Below are 16,961 nucleotides of genomic sequence, written 5' to 3'. Positions count from 1 at the left end.
CCCTCCCCCCGGCGGCGCACGCTGCCCTCGGCGCCGAGCCCCGCTTCCCCCCTCACGGCCCCGCGGCTCCGTCGCGCCGCCGCTGACCCGGAAGCGCTCCCCGGGCGCCTCCATGCGCCGGCTCCCGGCACCCGGCGAGGCCAGGCCGGCGGCTCCCGCGGTTGAGGCCCGGCGCGCGCTCCCGCCGAGCCGCCATGCTGCGCGGGGCGCACGAGGGGCAGCTGACGGCGGTCACCGGCGCGCTGACGGCCGGTAGGTGCGGGGAGGGCGGCCGTCCCGAGCGGCGCCGGGCGCCCGGGCGAAGCGGGGGCTGAGAGGGGCGGTCTCGAAGCGGCCGCCCGCGGAAGCGCGGAAGTTGGGGTTTAGAACCGAACGGGGGGTGGGGGGGATTCGTCCGCCGAGCGCTCGGGGCTTTCCTCGGGGTTCGCGTGTGAGGCGGCGGCAACAGGTGCGGCCGCTGGGGAGGGAGCTGCGTAACGGCTGTTAGCTGCGAGCGGAGGCGCTCCTCGGGCTTTGGGAACGCGGCCGGGTGCGTGGCGCCGCGGGGCTCCCGGCATCCCAGCACGGGACGTTGGCTGCGTGCGGAGGAGGCCGGGATGCTCAGAGGGCTGCCGCACGTCTCCTGCGAAGGCAGCCTGAGGGAGTTCGTGCGGAGAAGAGAAGGCTCCGAAGAGCTCCGCCAGCCTTCCCTGGTGTGATCTTAGAAGCTGGAGGGGATAAGAAAACTTTTTACACGGATAGATAGCGTGAGGACGAGGGGGAACTGTGTGAAACGATAATCGGGGAGATCGAGGATAGAGGTTAAGGGGAAATTTGTCACGGATTGGGTGGTGAGGCACTGGCACTGTCTGCCAGTGAAGCTGTGGATCCCTGGAGCTGTTCCAGGCCGGGCTGGATGGGGCTCTGGGCAGCGGAGCTGGTACCTGGTTACGGGGTGCAGCGCCTGATTCAGCGGGTACCGGCCCTACCTGCAGCCAGGGGGTTGGAACTCGGTGGTCTTTGAGTTCCCTTCCAACCCAACCTGCTCTGTGATTCTGTAACTTGGCAATCTGCAGCGCTGTGTTATGTAGTACTTTGGAGGTGCTTTAACAACAAAAAAGTAAGCCACAGAAGGTGAAGTTGCTTTTGTGTTTTTGCTTATAGCATCAGTGCTCTGTCAAGTGGAACCTGTGGGAAGATGGTTTGAAGCATTTATTAAGAGGAGAAACATAAATGTTTCTGCCTCTTTCCAGGAGTTAGAAGATGAAAAGGAACTTTCTGAAGAATCAGGGGATGAGGAATTGCAACTTGAAGAATTTCCTATGCTCAAAACCCTTGATCCCAAGGACTGGAAGGTATTCCGTTGGCAATGACAATGCTGTTTTGGTTTGGTTTGGTTTATGTTGGTTTTTTTTTGCTGGAGCTCTCTTGACAAATTTACCTGCCATTCCCAGCTGCTAGTGACCCCCTCCTTACCCAGTCTGAATCTCTCTGTGTCTGTCAGCATTAGACTTGACTGGTTTTGTGTTTTCCGTGTGTAATCAGTTGAGGACAAACTCTAGACCACATGGGATGGGGACTTAGTCTTCTATATTCTGGAGTTTTGTTAGTGGCCTTAGTATAAACACAGCAATTCAATCAGACTTTCCAGGATCCAATCCAATACTTAAATACTATTTGGGTTAAGGTACTGGAGTTTCTATAGCAACCTCTAAAAAAGTTGTTCCTATGGGCTTTTTCAAATGTTTATTATGGGAGAGAAGAATCCTGCCCTTTGCCTTAAAGATGTGCTTTATTAAAGATGTTGCTTTGTGTGTGCTGTGGCTTCTGAGATCACATATGTCACTGTTTACTAGAGCTCCTTGTTCTTTTTTCCTCAGAATCAAGACCATTATGCAGTTCTTGGGCTAGGAAATATACGATATAGGGCTACTCAGAAACAAATCAAAGCAGCTCGTAAGTATCTTTTGCTTATAGCATACTCTTCTTTCAGAAGTACAGCTCTGTTTTCTACATACAAATACAAACATGTCACAAAGAAGTTTTTTACTATTTTCACAGACCTGCTCTTTGATTCCAATTGCTTACCAGCTTGTAATTTCACTTCACAGTTCTGAAATCCACAGGCCCAAAGCGAGTGAAATGGAAAATTCCACCGAGTTCACATCTTGTTTTCTTATCTGAAGATTTTCGGTTAAAAACAAACAAACCACAGCAACAAAAAACAAACAGACAAACAAATCCCAACATAGGCTGTAACTGTATATTTCTGCATTTTGGAGTCTGCAGCCAGGCTCAGTGGAAGGTTGAGAAATGTGTCTGGCCCTGCCCTGCCTGTTTCAACAAATTGTTACCTTCAAGCCCCCTTAAAATTGTTAACTGCCACCTTAATGCTACTGAATGTTTAAAAGTGTAGTAGATACTGCTGTTATCTTCCCAAGTGGTAGGCTCAGGGTGTCATGGGAACAGAGTGATAACAGTTAAATTTTCATGCATTTAAATATTGTACTAAAAGTAACTCAGACCTCTGAGAAGTTCAGTTGTGCTCTTTTTTGGTCATTTTGCTGTGTGGTAAGTGTAGAGTTCCTGTTGCTGAGTGCTGGGGCTATTATCAAGCCGTTAAGGATGTGTTCATGTAAGGTTGCATTCCCTTGGTGTTTCAGATAAGCAAACAATAGCACTTGGGAGTGCAGTGTGCTGCTTAATGGTATCGTGGGCCTGTGTCTGAAATCATGAAATGTGAAGGTTCACAAGTGCGCTTGGGTCATCAAGGGTATTTTATGATACTTACACACCAAGAAACATCACGCCAGGCTTTAGAACTTTTATTTCTAGAAAGCAGTGTGACCAAGAGCTGACTGCAAATATTTGTTTGAAGATTGAAGTTGACTGTGAAATTCTCTATGAAATTAGACAACAGCTTTGTGAATTGGTCTTGCAAACAGTTATGTAAAAAAGCTGTCCCTGTATGAGTAGAATCACTGTCCTCTGTTAAACCACAGGTGAAGGTTAAGTTACTTGCCAGTGGGTAGAAGGTTTCCTTTGGACTCACTTGACTGAGCTAAGGCAATGTGCCAGCCTGTCGCCTATCAGCAAAGCCATGGCAAGCAACTGTGAGGTCACTGAGAGCACAAAAATAGAAATCATTCTTCACTTACAGCTTGGTCACATTACCTTATGTTTGGAACTGGCTTGGGTAGCACACGTAGCAAGTTACTGACTTGTACAGAAAATTATGTTGCAGTTGGTACGTGGTTGTTGGAGTTCTTAGCAGTGTCACTGTGGGTCCTGTTTTAGTACTGCATAGAACAACACCTGGTTTCTTTAATGTTCTTGACCAAGAACTGGGGCATCTCTCTCATGATGACTGTAGAGCTCTAAGACAACTTTGATAACAACTTCAGATGACATTCTGAAGATAACCATAAGTTATCTCTTAGGATTTAAGGCCTCAGTAGAGAACTTGACCAGAAAGACATGTGTGTGTATGTGTTTGTGCTGAAACATTTCTAAATGTTATGCATCTGCTTGCTAGATAAATCCATGGTTTTGAAACATCATCCAGACAAGCGAAAAGCTGCAGGGGAGCAGATAGGAGAAGGTGATAATGATTATTTTACGTGCATAACTAAAGGTAAGTCATTGACCTCTTTTATGAGATTTGTCTCTGTTGCTACTTTTAAAGAACTGTACAAAGCCATAGAATTTCTATTCTGGCAAACTTCTTTACCCAGCAGCCATCACTGAAGTGTAACTTCTCTTTGGGTGGAGACAGTATGGAAATACAGCTGACCGACCTTTGCCACTTGGTGACGATGCAAAAGTTATTGTGAACTCTTACAACAGTGTATGCAAGGGTGAACCACTAGAGGTTGCCACACGCCTAGAATAAATGAAACACTGTAAAATAATTCCCACAAGACACCAGCAGCAGTGGAAAAAGTCAGAATTCTAATGCTCTTACTTTGCCAACAGAAAGTCTGTTGATTTAATCTGGGATATCGGTTTTCTCAGATGCTTGCTTTTGCCCACAGATGACCAAGTGTACTGAATGACATTTCATTCCTGCCTGCAGTGACCTAGAGTGCTGCTGCTGGCTAATGGCAGAAACTTAGAGATTAGTTTAGGTATAGCCAGACTTACGCTTCTAGAAGTGCTTTTATTTTTAAACAAATGATTTCAATCAGGGTAGGGGAGAGAGAGCATGGAATTTGCATCTTCTAATCCTTCTTCTAAGTGACTTGTTCTTGTTTGTTAAAAAGTTAGGAAATGTTGCATTAGACGAGCTAATGATGTTTACAGTCTTGTATAGAGTTGTGCTAAAACTTTTCAAAAATAAACGACAACTGTGTTGTTGGGGCTGTAACGAAGAAGGAGACAGGCTCTTTTACAGGGTCTGTTGTGATGGGACGAGGGGAAATTGTTTCAAACTAAATGAGAGGAGATTTAGACTGGATACAAGGTGAAAGTTTTTTTTTCTTCTTACAATAAGAGTGATGAATAACCAGAACAGATTGCCCAGAGAGGTGGTGGGTGCCCTGCCCCGGAGCCATTGGAGATCAGAGTGGACAGAGCTGTAAGCAACCTGATCTAGCAGTAGGTGCCTCTGTTCATTGCAGGGGAGTTGGGCTAGATGACTTTTAAAGGTCTCTTCCAACTGAGATGATTCTATGAATTGACTGAAACCAGTCTTTTTTGAGATTATGTTAACAAATATCAGAATAATTTTGACTTTGTTTTGATTTGAAACAGGAAAAAAAATCCTAAAATCTGAAAATTAGTAGGAAAACCTGTTTCCCACCTGTTCTAATCATTCACTCGCCTGTTTCAGCTGTTGAGAAAATCAGCTTCAAACAGAAATTAAGATCTTCAGGCAATATAGAATTGCATACAAAGTTCTGCTGCTGCCTGATTAGCCCAAGAAACATTTTGTCCATTTGTTCAGCGTTGTTTCAAACTGTCAGATGTTTGAGATACAGCATATTCCTGAACTCAGCTACAGGTGGCACTAGGGAAATGGTCTGAGGGTTGTCGAAACTCCCATCTTGTAATGCAGAAGACAACTGATGTCATTTAGAGTACTGGCAGAGGCAGTCCCTGTCCCTGGGGGCAAGGGAAGATTGGCACACAGCAGTTTGTTGTTGTTTCCTTGCATTCATTCCTTCCTCAGTTTACAGAACCACAAAGCATCAAGGTCTCCAGCTTATCATTTGCAAGATGTGACCTTCACGGTGTGGTGTTCTCTCTGCAGGAAAGCAGTCAGAGAAGCCCACTAATAATTGCAATGTTAATTTGATTTCCTTGAATTTCTACTCCTAATGAAAAATAATAGGTATTGGAGGTCTGACAGACAAATTCCACGCTACCTTGAGGAAAAAAGACCAGAATTTACTGGAGCTGCACAGTATGATTTACAGGTTATAAAGTTGTAATGTGCTGTTCCCCAACTGCAGGACTTAGAAGACTGTTTGTTAATTTGTCTGCAAGGATTTGGTGCAAGATAAAAGCCTGAAGATGTCATGCCCAAGCTATCAGTGACAACTCACTTGACTGCTCTGTGATTTTTTTAATATAATCTAATTTATTACATTTTAATAGTTAAATATGTTGTTTTTAATAGACATTTTCTTCCTGCTCAGTTAAACAGGAATTGCCAGCAATACGAGTTGAGATGCAACCAAAATAATTAAATTTCAGGCTGTAGAGAATCAAACACAAATCTGGGTGCACCTTTTTAAACATGTAGAGCATTTTCTGTTAGCATTCCTGCTTTGCCAGGAGAACTCATCTCAGTCTCGTGTTTGATGTCTGGTAACTTTTTTCAGCTTATGAGATACTGTCTGACCCTGTGAAACGACGAGCATTCAACAGCATAGATCCTACTTTTGATAACTCAGTACCTTCCAAAAGTGAAGCAAAAGAAAACTTCTTTGAAGTTTTTTCACCAGTTTTTGAAAGAAATGCCAGGTAAGCCATGTCCTACTGCTTTTGCTGTGCAACAGAGTCAGTATTTGCAAACTCTTCTGGCATTGTGTGTAGCAGGTGCAGTTTTTAAGGGATGCTGGGAATTGTGCTTCTCATCAAATTAACACAATTAAAATAGGGCATTCTCAATGATTTCTTTTTAAAATAATCTCTAGTGCCACACCAGTGACTGGGTTTGACCCATGAGATTTTCTTAAAAAAGACGAGACTCTTCTCAGTTCCATATTACGTACTGTCTTGTTTGTACAACACTTTGCTTCATCTTAAAGTAATTTACTATGCCAAGTGTGTGTATGCTACTGATAAAAATTCCTTTCTTAATGATGTTCTTATGAGGATGAGGCATTAACAATAGTTATGTTCACAATTTAGCTGGTTGGGAGAGAAGATATACATAAATGTCAATATTTGGTGATTCTCTCTTGTAAGGTGTGTGATTTTTCCTGCATTTGATTCATGCTTCCCAATTAACTTTGTATTAAGGCTGTCACAAGTCTAAACTCAATTTATTTAATTTTTTTTTTAATATAAGTGTTTTATTATATGAGGCATTTTACAGTGCATTCTGAATGATCTACTGCTTATTTTAGGTAGATTTATTAAGTGTCCTAGTAAGCAATCCAGAGATTCAGACCTGGTTTTGTGGCTGTCAGATGGTCCCTTCTCTGTTGGGATATGGATTCTCTGTCATGGAATAATAAACTCTAGAGCCTATGGAATAGTTCCCTCCTTGTAGGAAAGAGATTGAATGCAGGCATAGCATGTGTTATTCTCTGGTACTCTGTTAGAAAACATGGGAAAGTTGTTGTAGCCTACTGAAGAGCTGCATTACTCACAGAGCACCTTTTGTTCACTCTCTGTAAGCTCCTCTACCAGGAGGATGTGTGTGGAGAATTGAGGCCCTGTTACTAGTGTTGGTAGCTTGTGCTCCATCAGATCTGCTTGTATATGTCAAGCCTGAGAAGCAGGAGGCTGCTTTTCTGGGAGAGTTCCCCAAACAAGGCACAGTCTGGGGGATATTTAGAGCAGACAATCGTGATTTCTTCCTCTTTCCTCACGATCCATTTGTGTGGTGGGAGGGAAACTCACTTCTGGCATTTTGATTTGTACTTAACGCATGCCATTTGATGAAATAAGATTGCATATATATTACTTCTTGAACATTTCCATTTATTTACAGATGGTCAAATAAGAAAAATGTTCCTAAACTTGGGGACGTGAACTCTTCATTTGAAGAGGTAGATGCATTCTATTCATTTTGGTAAGTTAGGTGATGACCTCAGCTGCTCTTCACAGTGTTCAAGGTGTGCAATATAAAAGGTTTGCAGACCTGTTTGTATGTAGATTGTTGCCCTATGGTCTGTTCTGGCTGTGTAAGGTCATGACATTGCTTCACAGCTATTTGGTGCCTTCCATAAACCATGCTAGATTTATTCTAGCTAGGACACCTGCATTGTAAATTTACAGTTGCAGAGGGATTTTGGACAGTGCTTGGTCAGGGTGGCTGCAAACTGAGCTGTCCCACACAGTAGGAGGGGGGGGTTTGTTTCACTTGTTTGCAGTGGAGGTGTCCAGCAGGTATTTAAGCTCCCCTAGTTAAAGAGGGTCTGATTAGTCTGCGAAAGTCACAGAGCTTATGGCTTGGCTCATCTGCTAAATATGGATGCCTACATAAAGATTAAATGATTTCTCTCTTAATGCTGCAATAGGAATTATTAGTTTCAATAGCATTGACTTAACACAGTGGTATCACTGTAGGTGCAGTATAATTATAAATGATACCTTATGAATTGTAAAAGTTGTGTAAGTGCCTACCAAAAAACCTAATACTGAAGAACATTGTTTGTTTCTAATAGTTTTGCTGTCTTCTTCTATTTTTTTTTCATTAATTCTTGTTATTTTTGTATTTAATGTAGGTATAATTTTGATTCCTGGAGAGAGTTTTCTTATTTAGATGAAGAAGAAAAAGAAAAAGCAGAATGGTATGTAAGTAAAAAGAAATTTGGTAGGAGGGTAAGAGACTAATGGCACGTTGGAAAGTCTTCTTGTATTCAGACTATAAAACAGAGGAGGAAAGGCTACTGAGCTGAGATGGGGTTCTGCTCTCCCAGCTCAGTAGTCAGCTGTGGATTTGAACTGGACTGTGGGCTTTTGGAATTTGGTTTGGTTTCTTAGTTGTGAGATTGAATAGTTCTGGGGTGTTTCTAAGGTACTTTGAATTTGTTTTGGTTGGGGAAAAAAAAAAAAGAGTTTAAAAACATCTCCTGTGTGTTCATTGAAGTTCAGGCTTCTTATTCTTAACCTGCCTGAAAAGTTGAACCAGACCAAAAACAGAGTAGATGAGTAAGCAGATATTGTTTCTTTCTCCAACTTTGTGTTAAACTATGCTGAGACAAGCAATGCTTCCTGGAATATAGAATTATTATTTTTGATGGCTTGATGTTAATAAAAATTGCATACTTCTTGGTATAGTGATAGTAGCTGAATTACCCAGACCATGTTGCTGTTGGAAAATACATTCTAATTCTATTCTTATAAACACAGAACATTTAAATTAAAATAAAGCACTGAATCATTTAGTCTGACCTGTATTTCACAGGACACAACCTTTCACTCAGTCACTCCTGTATCTCCATAATTACATAAACCTCCTGTTCCATGTCTGAACAGAAACCAGTTTTGTAGTTAGCTGCAGCAGTTAGCCACTTCTGTGTCTAATGCTGGTGCCATACTTAGGCTCAGCTGGACATTTGTTTCTCTTATGCCTTTTTCTGCACTTAATTTGTTTTTTCTTTTTCTGGAGTCTTTCTGGAAAGTTCTCCTGTGAAGGTTCTGTGAAGGCACTGTAATCAATTTTATACCAGTTGTATTTTTGATAGATTATTTTCTAGGTTTCTTATTGGAAAGCTCTTGAATTATTTGCATAGCCCTGTATTGTACTTAATTCCAGTCATTCAATGTCTGCTTCCTGTTCGTTTTGGCTTCCTGTTCTTCTTCTCGTGATTCTTGTCATCCTTTCTTGGCTAAGATTATGTTGCACATCTGTTCTAATCCTTCAGTCTGTTACTAACTTCCCTACTCCTATGGGGATTGTTTCCTTTGTTCCAAAGGATATTTATCTGCATTTGGTTGTATGGATGAGTAATTCATGGAAAGAGTTCTGTACACGCACGTTTACTTGACACAGCCTATTTTCTGTGAAATGGTGATAATTGGCATTAATTATACTGCTGCCCTTTAATTAAACTATATACTACCATTTCAGTTGTTTTGCTCAAGCTTAATGTTAGGTCAGCAAATGGATTGTATTTTGGAAAGAGAGTCCATGATGCCATTCCCTGTAATGAGAGGTGAGACGCCTGTTTTGTCAGGTGTTCGGCAGGTTTGTTTGATTGTTTAAACACTTGGGACACCATCTTGGGGCCTGGAAATTCTTTTTTTGAAGTTTATTGTTGAAATATTTGCAGAAAAGCATCCATGTGGGGAAACTCTGAAATAGTTTGTTGCTGAATTTCTGACAGCTACAGACTCTGTGTTGTGCATTAGTGCTGAACTAACTACGTTCTCCCTTTGCAGTCGAGATGAAAGAAGATGGATCGAAAAGCAGAATAGGGCCGCCAGAGCACTGAGAAAAAAAGAGGAGATGAACAGAATTAGGATACTTGTTGGTGAGCATACAAACTGCTCTTGTAAAAGAGATTTGTTAACTAACAGCAGAAAAGCTCTGTTTTTCTTTTGTATGTGATGTGTCCTTTCCTCTGCCAGACAATGCATATAGCTGTGATCCCAGGATAAAAAAATTTAAGGAGGAAGAAAAGGCAAAGAAAGAAGCAGAGAAGAAAGCAAAGGTAGAAGCAAAACGAAAAGAACAAGAGGCAAGAGAAAAAGTAAGTTAACCACTTGGTTTATTTTGTTGAAAAAGCCTGATTCACTTACACCTGATCTAGAGGCTTCAGCTTCTAGATGTGTCAGAAAGTTACTGTTAAAGTTATCTTGGGCTTTACAGATGCATTGTCCTTGATAACAGGCAGTACAAGGCTGACAGCCTTCTGAGAAAGAGATGAAAATAAGGAGCATGGATCTGAAATGAAAAACTTGCAGAATTGGGTTTTGTTATTGCATACACTCCCTCTGTCTTAAAGGCACTCACTAACTTCTGTGACGTGCCTTCCTCTAACATAAAGCAAGCAGCTCTATCCACTTTATGGGTATGGTCTGCAAGCAGTTGCTTGCTGTGAAACACTTTGAGGTAATATTACCTACTTGATTAATATTAACAGCTTGGAAAATATGTCTCTGGAAACAGCATTCAGAATGAAAGGCTTGGCAATTGTAGGGTACTAAAAAGTACTTTCAAAGACAACACTGAAGTATTGCTGTACTACAAAATATGGAAACTACAGATTTTAATATTGAATGACCTTATAATAGCATGACTTTGCTTTGTGTATGTTTTTGTGTGTTTGTTTTGTGTTGTTGGTTGTTTTGTTGTTTTTTTTCTTTGATTGCAGCAAAGACAAGCAGAATTAGAAGCAGCACGGTTAGCAAAAGAAAAGGAGGAAGAAGAAGTTAGGCAACAAGCATTAGTAGCAAAGAAGGAAAAAGAGATACAGAAAAAAGCAATCAAGAAGGAAAGGCAAAAATTGAGAACAACATGCAAGGTACTTCAGTGTTACCATAGTGGAATACAGGTTATGTGAGTGAAATTATTATGCTTGCTTAGATCAGAGCTTATCTTGCGCTTGTTCTTGTGGTCAGAGATGGGTATAGAAAAGTGGGTTTGCTAAACAGCAAGATGCTAAAATGCGTACTTACCGTGCAGTTCTGAGTAAGGCTGACCGAATAGGCCGAAGCACAGTGACTGAAGAATGCTGTGTGTTAAGATTTTGTCTGAAGGGTCAGGACAATAAAGTTCAAGAACTTTGCAGAACATGTATTTCTGCTTCCAGAACTGGAATTACTTTTCTGATAATGAGGCAGATTGTGTTAAAATGATGGAGGAGGTGGAAAAACTTTGTGATCGTCTTGAGCTAGCAAGGTAAGTTTTCTTACTCCTTATTCCTGCTCGTTTTGATATCCACCTTTCTACTAGCAATGCATTGTAACTTAATCATTTATTTTTAGTCTGCAGTGCTTGAATGAAGCACTTACATCCACAACAAGGGAAGGAGGAAAGGCAGCTGTAGTAAAACAGGTAATTATATATCCTGTAGAAGGGGAATGAGAGCAATCTCAACCAATTCTTTTACAAAAGAGAAATCCTGCCTCTACTGTTCATGACCTGGGACTGGATCCACAGAAGGTTTTAGATGCTGTAGACACATGGAAGGGCCAGTGGGTTGGATACCAAAGTATAGGAAAAGCAAGACACTTGTGCTCAAGATTCACGAACCTCCACAAGAATCTGCTTCAATTTGCCAGGAAAGCAAATCTATTTGGAGTAACAAGGCTGAACTCATGTCTTGCAGAGAGAATAAGATGCTTTCTCTCATCAGCTTTTGAGTAACATCTGTGAACTTTATTATGGAGAAGACCATCTGCCCCCATCCCAGGGTTAGGTTTTCTCATCAGACAACTGAAAAATTAAGACTGAAATCTCTCTTTCACTGTGTATGATTTAATCCAGTTTCTCAGTATCCAGGAGAGTGTTTCAAAATAGGATATTGACCTTTCCGTCCCTCTTTAAAGCTGTTCTGCTTTAATAAAAATTAACTAAGGTAGTTTTCCTTTTGCCAGGAAGACTTAATTAAGAGATGGTGAGCATCCTTCCAAGAACTGTAAGCATTTAATGTTTTAATGTTATCAGGACTGTACTGTACATCCAGTTATCTACTCAGAAGTAGATACGTGAATGGTATTTAACTGCTGTCTCAAGATGTGATTACAGTTGACAAGGATGTGTGATAAATTCAGTTCTGCTTGCTAACAAACTGTACATATGGCCACCTAAGCCTGAGTAAACAGTGGGTAGCTGAAGTTTGTGTTATTACGTTAATGCTAATTTACCTATCCTATTAAAGCTTTCACTTGAATTATAATCATAATAATTGAGAATTTCTGGCCTAACCAGGGTTAGGTAGCAATTGTACTGGAAGCTTTGGGAGTTGCTGTACTCAGAACGGATGTTGGACTGTTGCCACTAGCCAGTTCAGGTTCTTAATCCTTCTGTGGATCTGTCTCTTGGTGTCAGATGTTAGTGTGGATATTCCCATTATATTCAGAAATCTTGCCTTAATCCTTGTGTTTCTTAGTGAACTTGGGATGGACTTCTACTGTAGCTGCTAATCTGGGATGGCTACATTTGTGCACATGACAGAGGGAAAGAATGCTGAATCAGATGAGCTCTGTTTCTTCATGCATCATGTGCAGAACAGAAACTAAGCAAAATTCAAGGCTCAAAGCAATTCCAGAGAGGGGGGTTTGTAGCACCATAAAATGTTTCTTTCTTAAAAAATGAAAATGCTCATTTACAACTCCTCAGATAGAAGAAATAAATGAACAAATAAGGCGAGAGAAAGAAGAGGCAGAGGCTCGTATGCGCCAAGCAACAAAGAGTTCAGAGAAGTCAACAACAGGTGGCGGAGGTGGGAGTAAAAACTGGCCAGAAGATGACTTACAGTTATTAATTAAAGCAGTGAACCTCTTCCCAGCAGGGACTAATTCAAGGTACTTCTTAGTTCTGTTGTTACAAAGCTAACTAATAATTTTAAGTAAATAACAAGCATAGTACACCTTATTTTCAGACCATCCTAAATATGTCAGTAGGACTCTTTAAATTTCCTTCTTTTCCTTGACTGTTGAACAGCCTCTGGTTTCTCTTCTGTTAATACTGTGCTGTAAATGTGTCTGGATTTACTTCTGGCCCTATTTGTTTCACTCAGCTGGGCCTCAGTCCATCAGCAAGATTGTGCCCTGCTACACGTTTGCATAGGGCTCATGACGGGCGCCAGTCATTAAAGCCCAGAACAAAACTGGAACAGTGACTGTGATCCAGTTGGGTGGGAACACAAGTGTGTAAGCTACTTGCAGTAGTCCCACAGTGAATGTGTTGCTGTTTCTCTTCTACATTTTAGGAGGAAAACACACAGAGCTAAGTGCCTCTTCTCTCTTTGGGAGAGAGCTGGGAAAAAATGAAAGGCTGGGATTGACAGAAAGTGTTGGTGATCACTTCCTCATGCCTTAAATTCTTATCTTTCCCAGATTTGAAATACCTTCTTTCACTTAGGATTTGCAGATTTTAAGCCTCTATGTCCAGATTTTGATGCCTACTTTGAACCAAAAAATAAACAAACCCAAGCCTTCATACTTAGGATAGTGATATTTGTTTCTGTACTGCGTATCAGCAGTCAGGAACAGCAAGAGCATAGGCCTTGATCTGTGATGCTCCTGTCTGATCCAGGTGCACATCTTCCCCTCTGTTTTCTAAGATGCACTGTGGATAATTCTGGGGCTGGGTTGTTCCAGTTCTCTCCTGCTGAATCTCCTTTATCTGGTGTTTAGGCCCTCTTTCAAGGGGCACTGGAAAAAGCGTTAATAACGTCCCTGCCATTTCAGTGGCAGTGCAGGATTTTATATTGGAGTTGTTTAGGGAATTCAGATAAGCAACAGCCAAGCGGTCTCAAGGACTGTAGTTCTGCACTTCCACACCTGCATTCTACCCCCTTGCCTTTTATGTCCGAGAAGGCAAGAAACTCACACAAGCTGACTGAATTCTTAACAGAAACATAGTATTTAGTAACTAAAAACTTTCCATATTAGTTACTGAGATTTTTCATGTGTTTTAGTACTAATAAATTTAACTTAGGAGTTGGTATATGTTTAGCTGCATACAGAAGCTTGATTGTAGCTTGTACAAAGATAAGCAACTATATTATGTTCTGTTTTTCCCCTTTCTGTCCTTGTTTTAGGTGGGAAGTTATTGCCAACTACATGAACTTGCATTCTACCACTGGAATAAAACGAACAGCAAAAGATGTCATCAATAAAGCAAAGAGCCTCCAGAAGCTTGGTAACTGTATTTGTTTATTTTTGTACTGAGATGGTCTGCACGTTTGTGTACAGCTCAATCTTCTTCAAACAGCACAATGTGTCTGTTGGGAGAAAATGCTCTCTATATCCTGAAAAGAATCGTAGCTCAGGTGGAAAACTTAGAGGAGCATTTCTGTGACTCAGTATTTCCTTCTTAATAGTTATCACATGAAGTCTTTACCTCATGAGTGAATCCCTGAAATTCTTTTAATCTAACTCAATGCACCTGTAAATGTCTAGGCCCTATTCCTATACGTTGAGTGAGAGGAACTGTCCACCCAGCTGTGAGATTCAACACCAGTCAGACAGATAAATTAACACGGCTTTTGTAGGCTGTAGGAGCCTAGAGAGCTGGGATACTGAGAAAAGGCTCTGGATTATGTTCTCAAGGAAAAGCAAAACATGCTACTATAGGGGGAAACAAACAAACAAAAAACAGCATTAAAGTTGTTTCTCTGTGCCACATATCTATATAAGGAGGTTGGAGGACTGCCTGTATTCCTGACTGCTCCTGAGCCACAGGTAGTCTGGATAAGGCAGGAGATCTGTGCCGCAGTCCTTAGACAAGACAATCCCTTTCAATCACACTGAAGCAGCACTTTCAGGCTTAAGTTTACATGGAGGAGGTATTTATTTCAGCAGCATAAAATGAAATAGGAGTTGGAGGGCCTGATGCTTTGAGCAAAGTGTATTGGGCCCTGAACAGTATTTTTATCTACCAACCTCTTTGCCATTGTCATAAAGGAAGCATGAATTGGGGCTTTTATTTTTTGTTATTCTGTGCCTGTTAAGATATCTGCTGCAATGTTTTTACTATTATAGCTGGCTTCTGTTTTGTTGCAATAACTATTCTGTTTCTCATAGACCCTCATCAAAAAGATGATATCAACAAGAAAGCGTTTGACAAATTTAAAAAGGAACATGGTGTGGTGCCTCAGATGGACAGTGCTGCCCCCTCAGAGCGATTTGAAGGTAAAGGTGAAAAGGGAGCCCTTCTTGCACAGCTGTCTCTGTGCATCTTAATAAGAAAGTAATCTGTAACTTCAGACTTGCTTACAAAGAAATTTTAGTAAGAAGGTGATGCGAGCTCAGTTACTGGATTTATTTGATCATTTCTCATACATGTAGTTCAAACCATGGTTAACGAAGCAGTGACAGTTGAAATGCTTCTTTGTGAGGCAACAGATTAAATCTGATTTTGAGATCATATGCTCCTCATTTTCAGGAAACAGTAGACATGAAGGGATGTCTTGAAATATAGGATCATCCTACAGCTAAGCTTTGGTTTCCTGTTAAAGCCCAAACACCTCCAATCAAACCTTCCAGGGTCTTGCAACAGACTTACTGAAAAACAAAAGGAAAAGCAACATCGCTGCCCTAAGGATGTGATTTCTCAGGACAGCTATGGTTATCTAACACCTGCTTATCTTATACCTTCCAAAGATTCTGTGCTGTATTCAAAGATCACACATGCCAGTTGGCCAGCACTGGATTTAAAATCTATGATTTTTTTAATGGTATTATGCTTATCTCAAAAGTTTGTTACTAAACATTTTTTTGTGTCACATTTGCATTTGAAAACAGGATCACCTTTAGATTCATCCCCTTGGACTACAGAAGAACAAAAACTTTTAGAGCAAGCATTGAAGACTTACCCAGTAAATACTCCTGAAAGATGGGAGAAAATAGCAGCAGCTGTCCCAGGCCGGTCAAAAAAAGACTGCATGAAGCGATATAAGGTAAGGTTTTCTTACCCTGTAATCTAGTCTCATTAGAATCTATTGTGTTTACTGTTGCCCCCCTCCCAGGCACTGTACCTGACAACAGCAAGCTAGCACAAGATGGAGCTTTAGAGGGAATTATCTTTTTTGTAATTTGGCCCCAAAAGAGCAGTAAGGACTACATTTTCTTTCCCTGAAAGTAGTGAAGGTAGAAGCTGGGAATAAGAGTCTACCTCTTAAAATTTGTCTTAAATGTGACAACAAGTTATTAGAGATTGTGAAGTCCTATCCATAGCCCCCTTTGTATTTTGTATTGTGAGAAGTGGATGAGCGTTGATCTTCAACCCCATGTCAGTATTAATTGGTTTCTTTCTAGTGTTACAGTATTAAACTGTCCGGATTGTTCACTATCGTAGAGTGGCCTGGGTTGAAAAGGTCCACAATGATCATCTAGTTTCAACCCCCCTGCTATGTGCAGGGTCACCAACCACCAGACCAGGCTGCCCAGAGCCACATCCAGCCTGGCCTTGAATGCCTGCAGGGATGGGGCATCCACAGCCTCCTTGGGCAACCTGTTCCAGTGCGTCACCAACCCCTGTGTGAAAAACTTCCTCCTAGTATCTAACCTAAACCTTCCCTGGCTCAGTTTAAGACCACCTCCTCCCCTTATCCTATCACTATCCACCCTCGTAAACAGCCATTCCCATTCCTGTTTATATGCTCCCTTCAAGTACTGGAAGGCCACAATGAGGTCTCCCTGGAGCCTTCTTTTCTCCAAGCTAAACAATCCCAGTTCCCCCAACCTTTCCTCATAGGCGAGGTGCTCCAGCCCTCTGATCATCTTAATGGTCCTCCTCAGGACCCACTCCAAGAGCTCCACATCCTTCCAGTACTGGGGGCCCCAGACCTGGACACAGTACTCCAGATGGGGCCTCAGAGCTGAGTAGAGGGGGACAATCACCTCCCTCTTCCTTCTGGTCACCTCTTTTTTTAATGCAGTCCTAGCATTAAAGGCAGTTTCAGGCTGCCTGCATAGATAAGCTGTACATTTCAATAAGTTGTGTGTTTTTTTTTTCCCCAACTCTCCAGGAACTCGTTGAAATGGTCAAGGCAAAGAAAGCTGCTCAAGAACAAGTGATGAATGCTACTAAAGTCAAGAAATGACTTTTACTGACAATCTTTGTTTTATAATAAAAATGCAAATACTATACATTTTTTCATTATTTCCTTAAGTATACAAATACACAG

General features: G+C 41.4%; 1 protein-coding gene across 4 annotated transcripts; it reads left to right on the top strand.

Annotated features, from left to right (window-relative positions):
* The first annotated feature begins 71 nt into the window (after nt 1–71).
* DNAJC2 (DnaJ heat shock protein family (Hsp40) member C2) lies at nt 72–16,921 on the top strand. 4 transcript variants are annotated; one of them, XM_031595204.2, is made up of 17 exons: nt 72–252; nt 1,144–1,334; nt 1,860–1,935; nt 3,515–3,613; nt 5,805–5,946; nt 7,145–7,225; nt 7,881–7,946; nt 9,541–9,632; nt 9,730–9,851; nt 10,476–10,625; nt 10,914–11,002; nt 11,089–11,158; nt 12,446–12,630; nt 13,872–13,972; nt 14,857–14,964; nt 15,577–15,731; nt 16,803–16,921. In XM_031595204.2, the coding sequence occupies exons 1-17, from the start codon at nt 195–197 to the stop codon at nt 16,875–16,877; spliced, it is 1,860 nt and encodes a 619-aa protein (XP_031451064.1). In that variant the 5' UTR covers nt 72–194; the 3' UTR covers nt 16,878–16,921. The 4 variants fall into 4 exon arrangements, with proteins under 4 accessions (XP_031451064.1, XP_031451152.1, XP_031451238.1 ...); XM_031595292.2 differs by having other exon boundaries at nt 101–252; nt 1,233–1,334; XM_031595378.2 differs by lacking the exon at nt 72–252 and adding an exon at nt 367–448.
* The last annotated feature ends 40 nt before the right edge of the window (nt 16,922–16,961 follow it).

This window comes from Phasianus colchicus, chromosome 1 (genome assembly GCF_987193195.1).
Source record: "Phasianus colchicus chromosome 1, bPhaCol1.hap1.1, whole genome shotgun sequence".
In the NCBI taxonomy this organism is placed as follows: domain Eukaryota; kingdom Metazoa; phylum Chordata; class Aves; order Galliformes; family Phasianidae; genus Phasianus; species Phasianus colchicus.
The sequence above is the reverse complement of the archived record's forward strand: the minus strand, read 5'-3'. Positions and strand labels throughout refer to the sequence as shown.

Coding starts and splice junctions, on each gene's coding strand:
- DNAJC2 (XM_031595204.2), top strand. CDS start 195: ATGCTGCGCGGGGCGCACGAGGGGCAGCTGACGGCGGTCACCGGCGCG. Junction 253..1,143: donor CACCGGCGCGCTGACGGCCG/GTAGGTGCGGGG, acceptor TTTTGCTTATAG/CATCAGTGCTCTGTCAAGTG. Junction 5,947..7,144: donor GTTTTTGAAAGAAATGCCAG/GTAAGCCATGTC, acceptor ATTTATTTACAG/ATGGTCAAATAAGAAAAATG.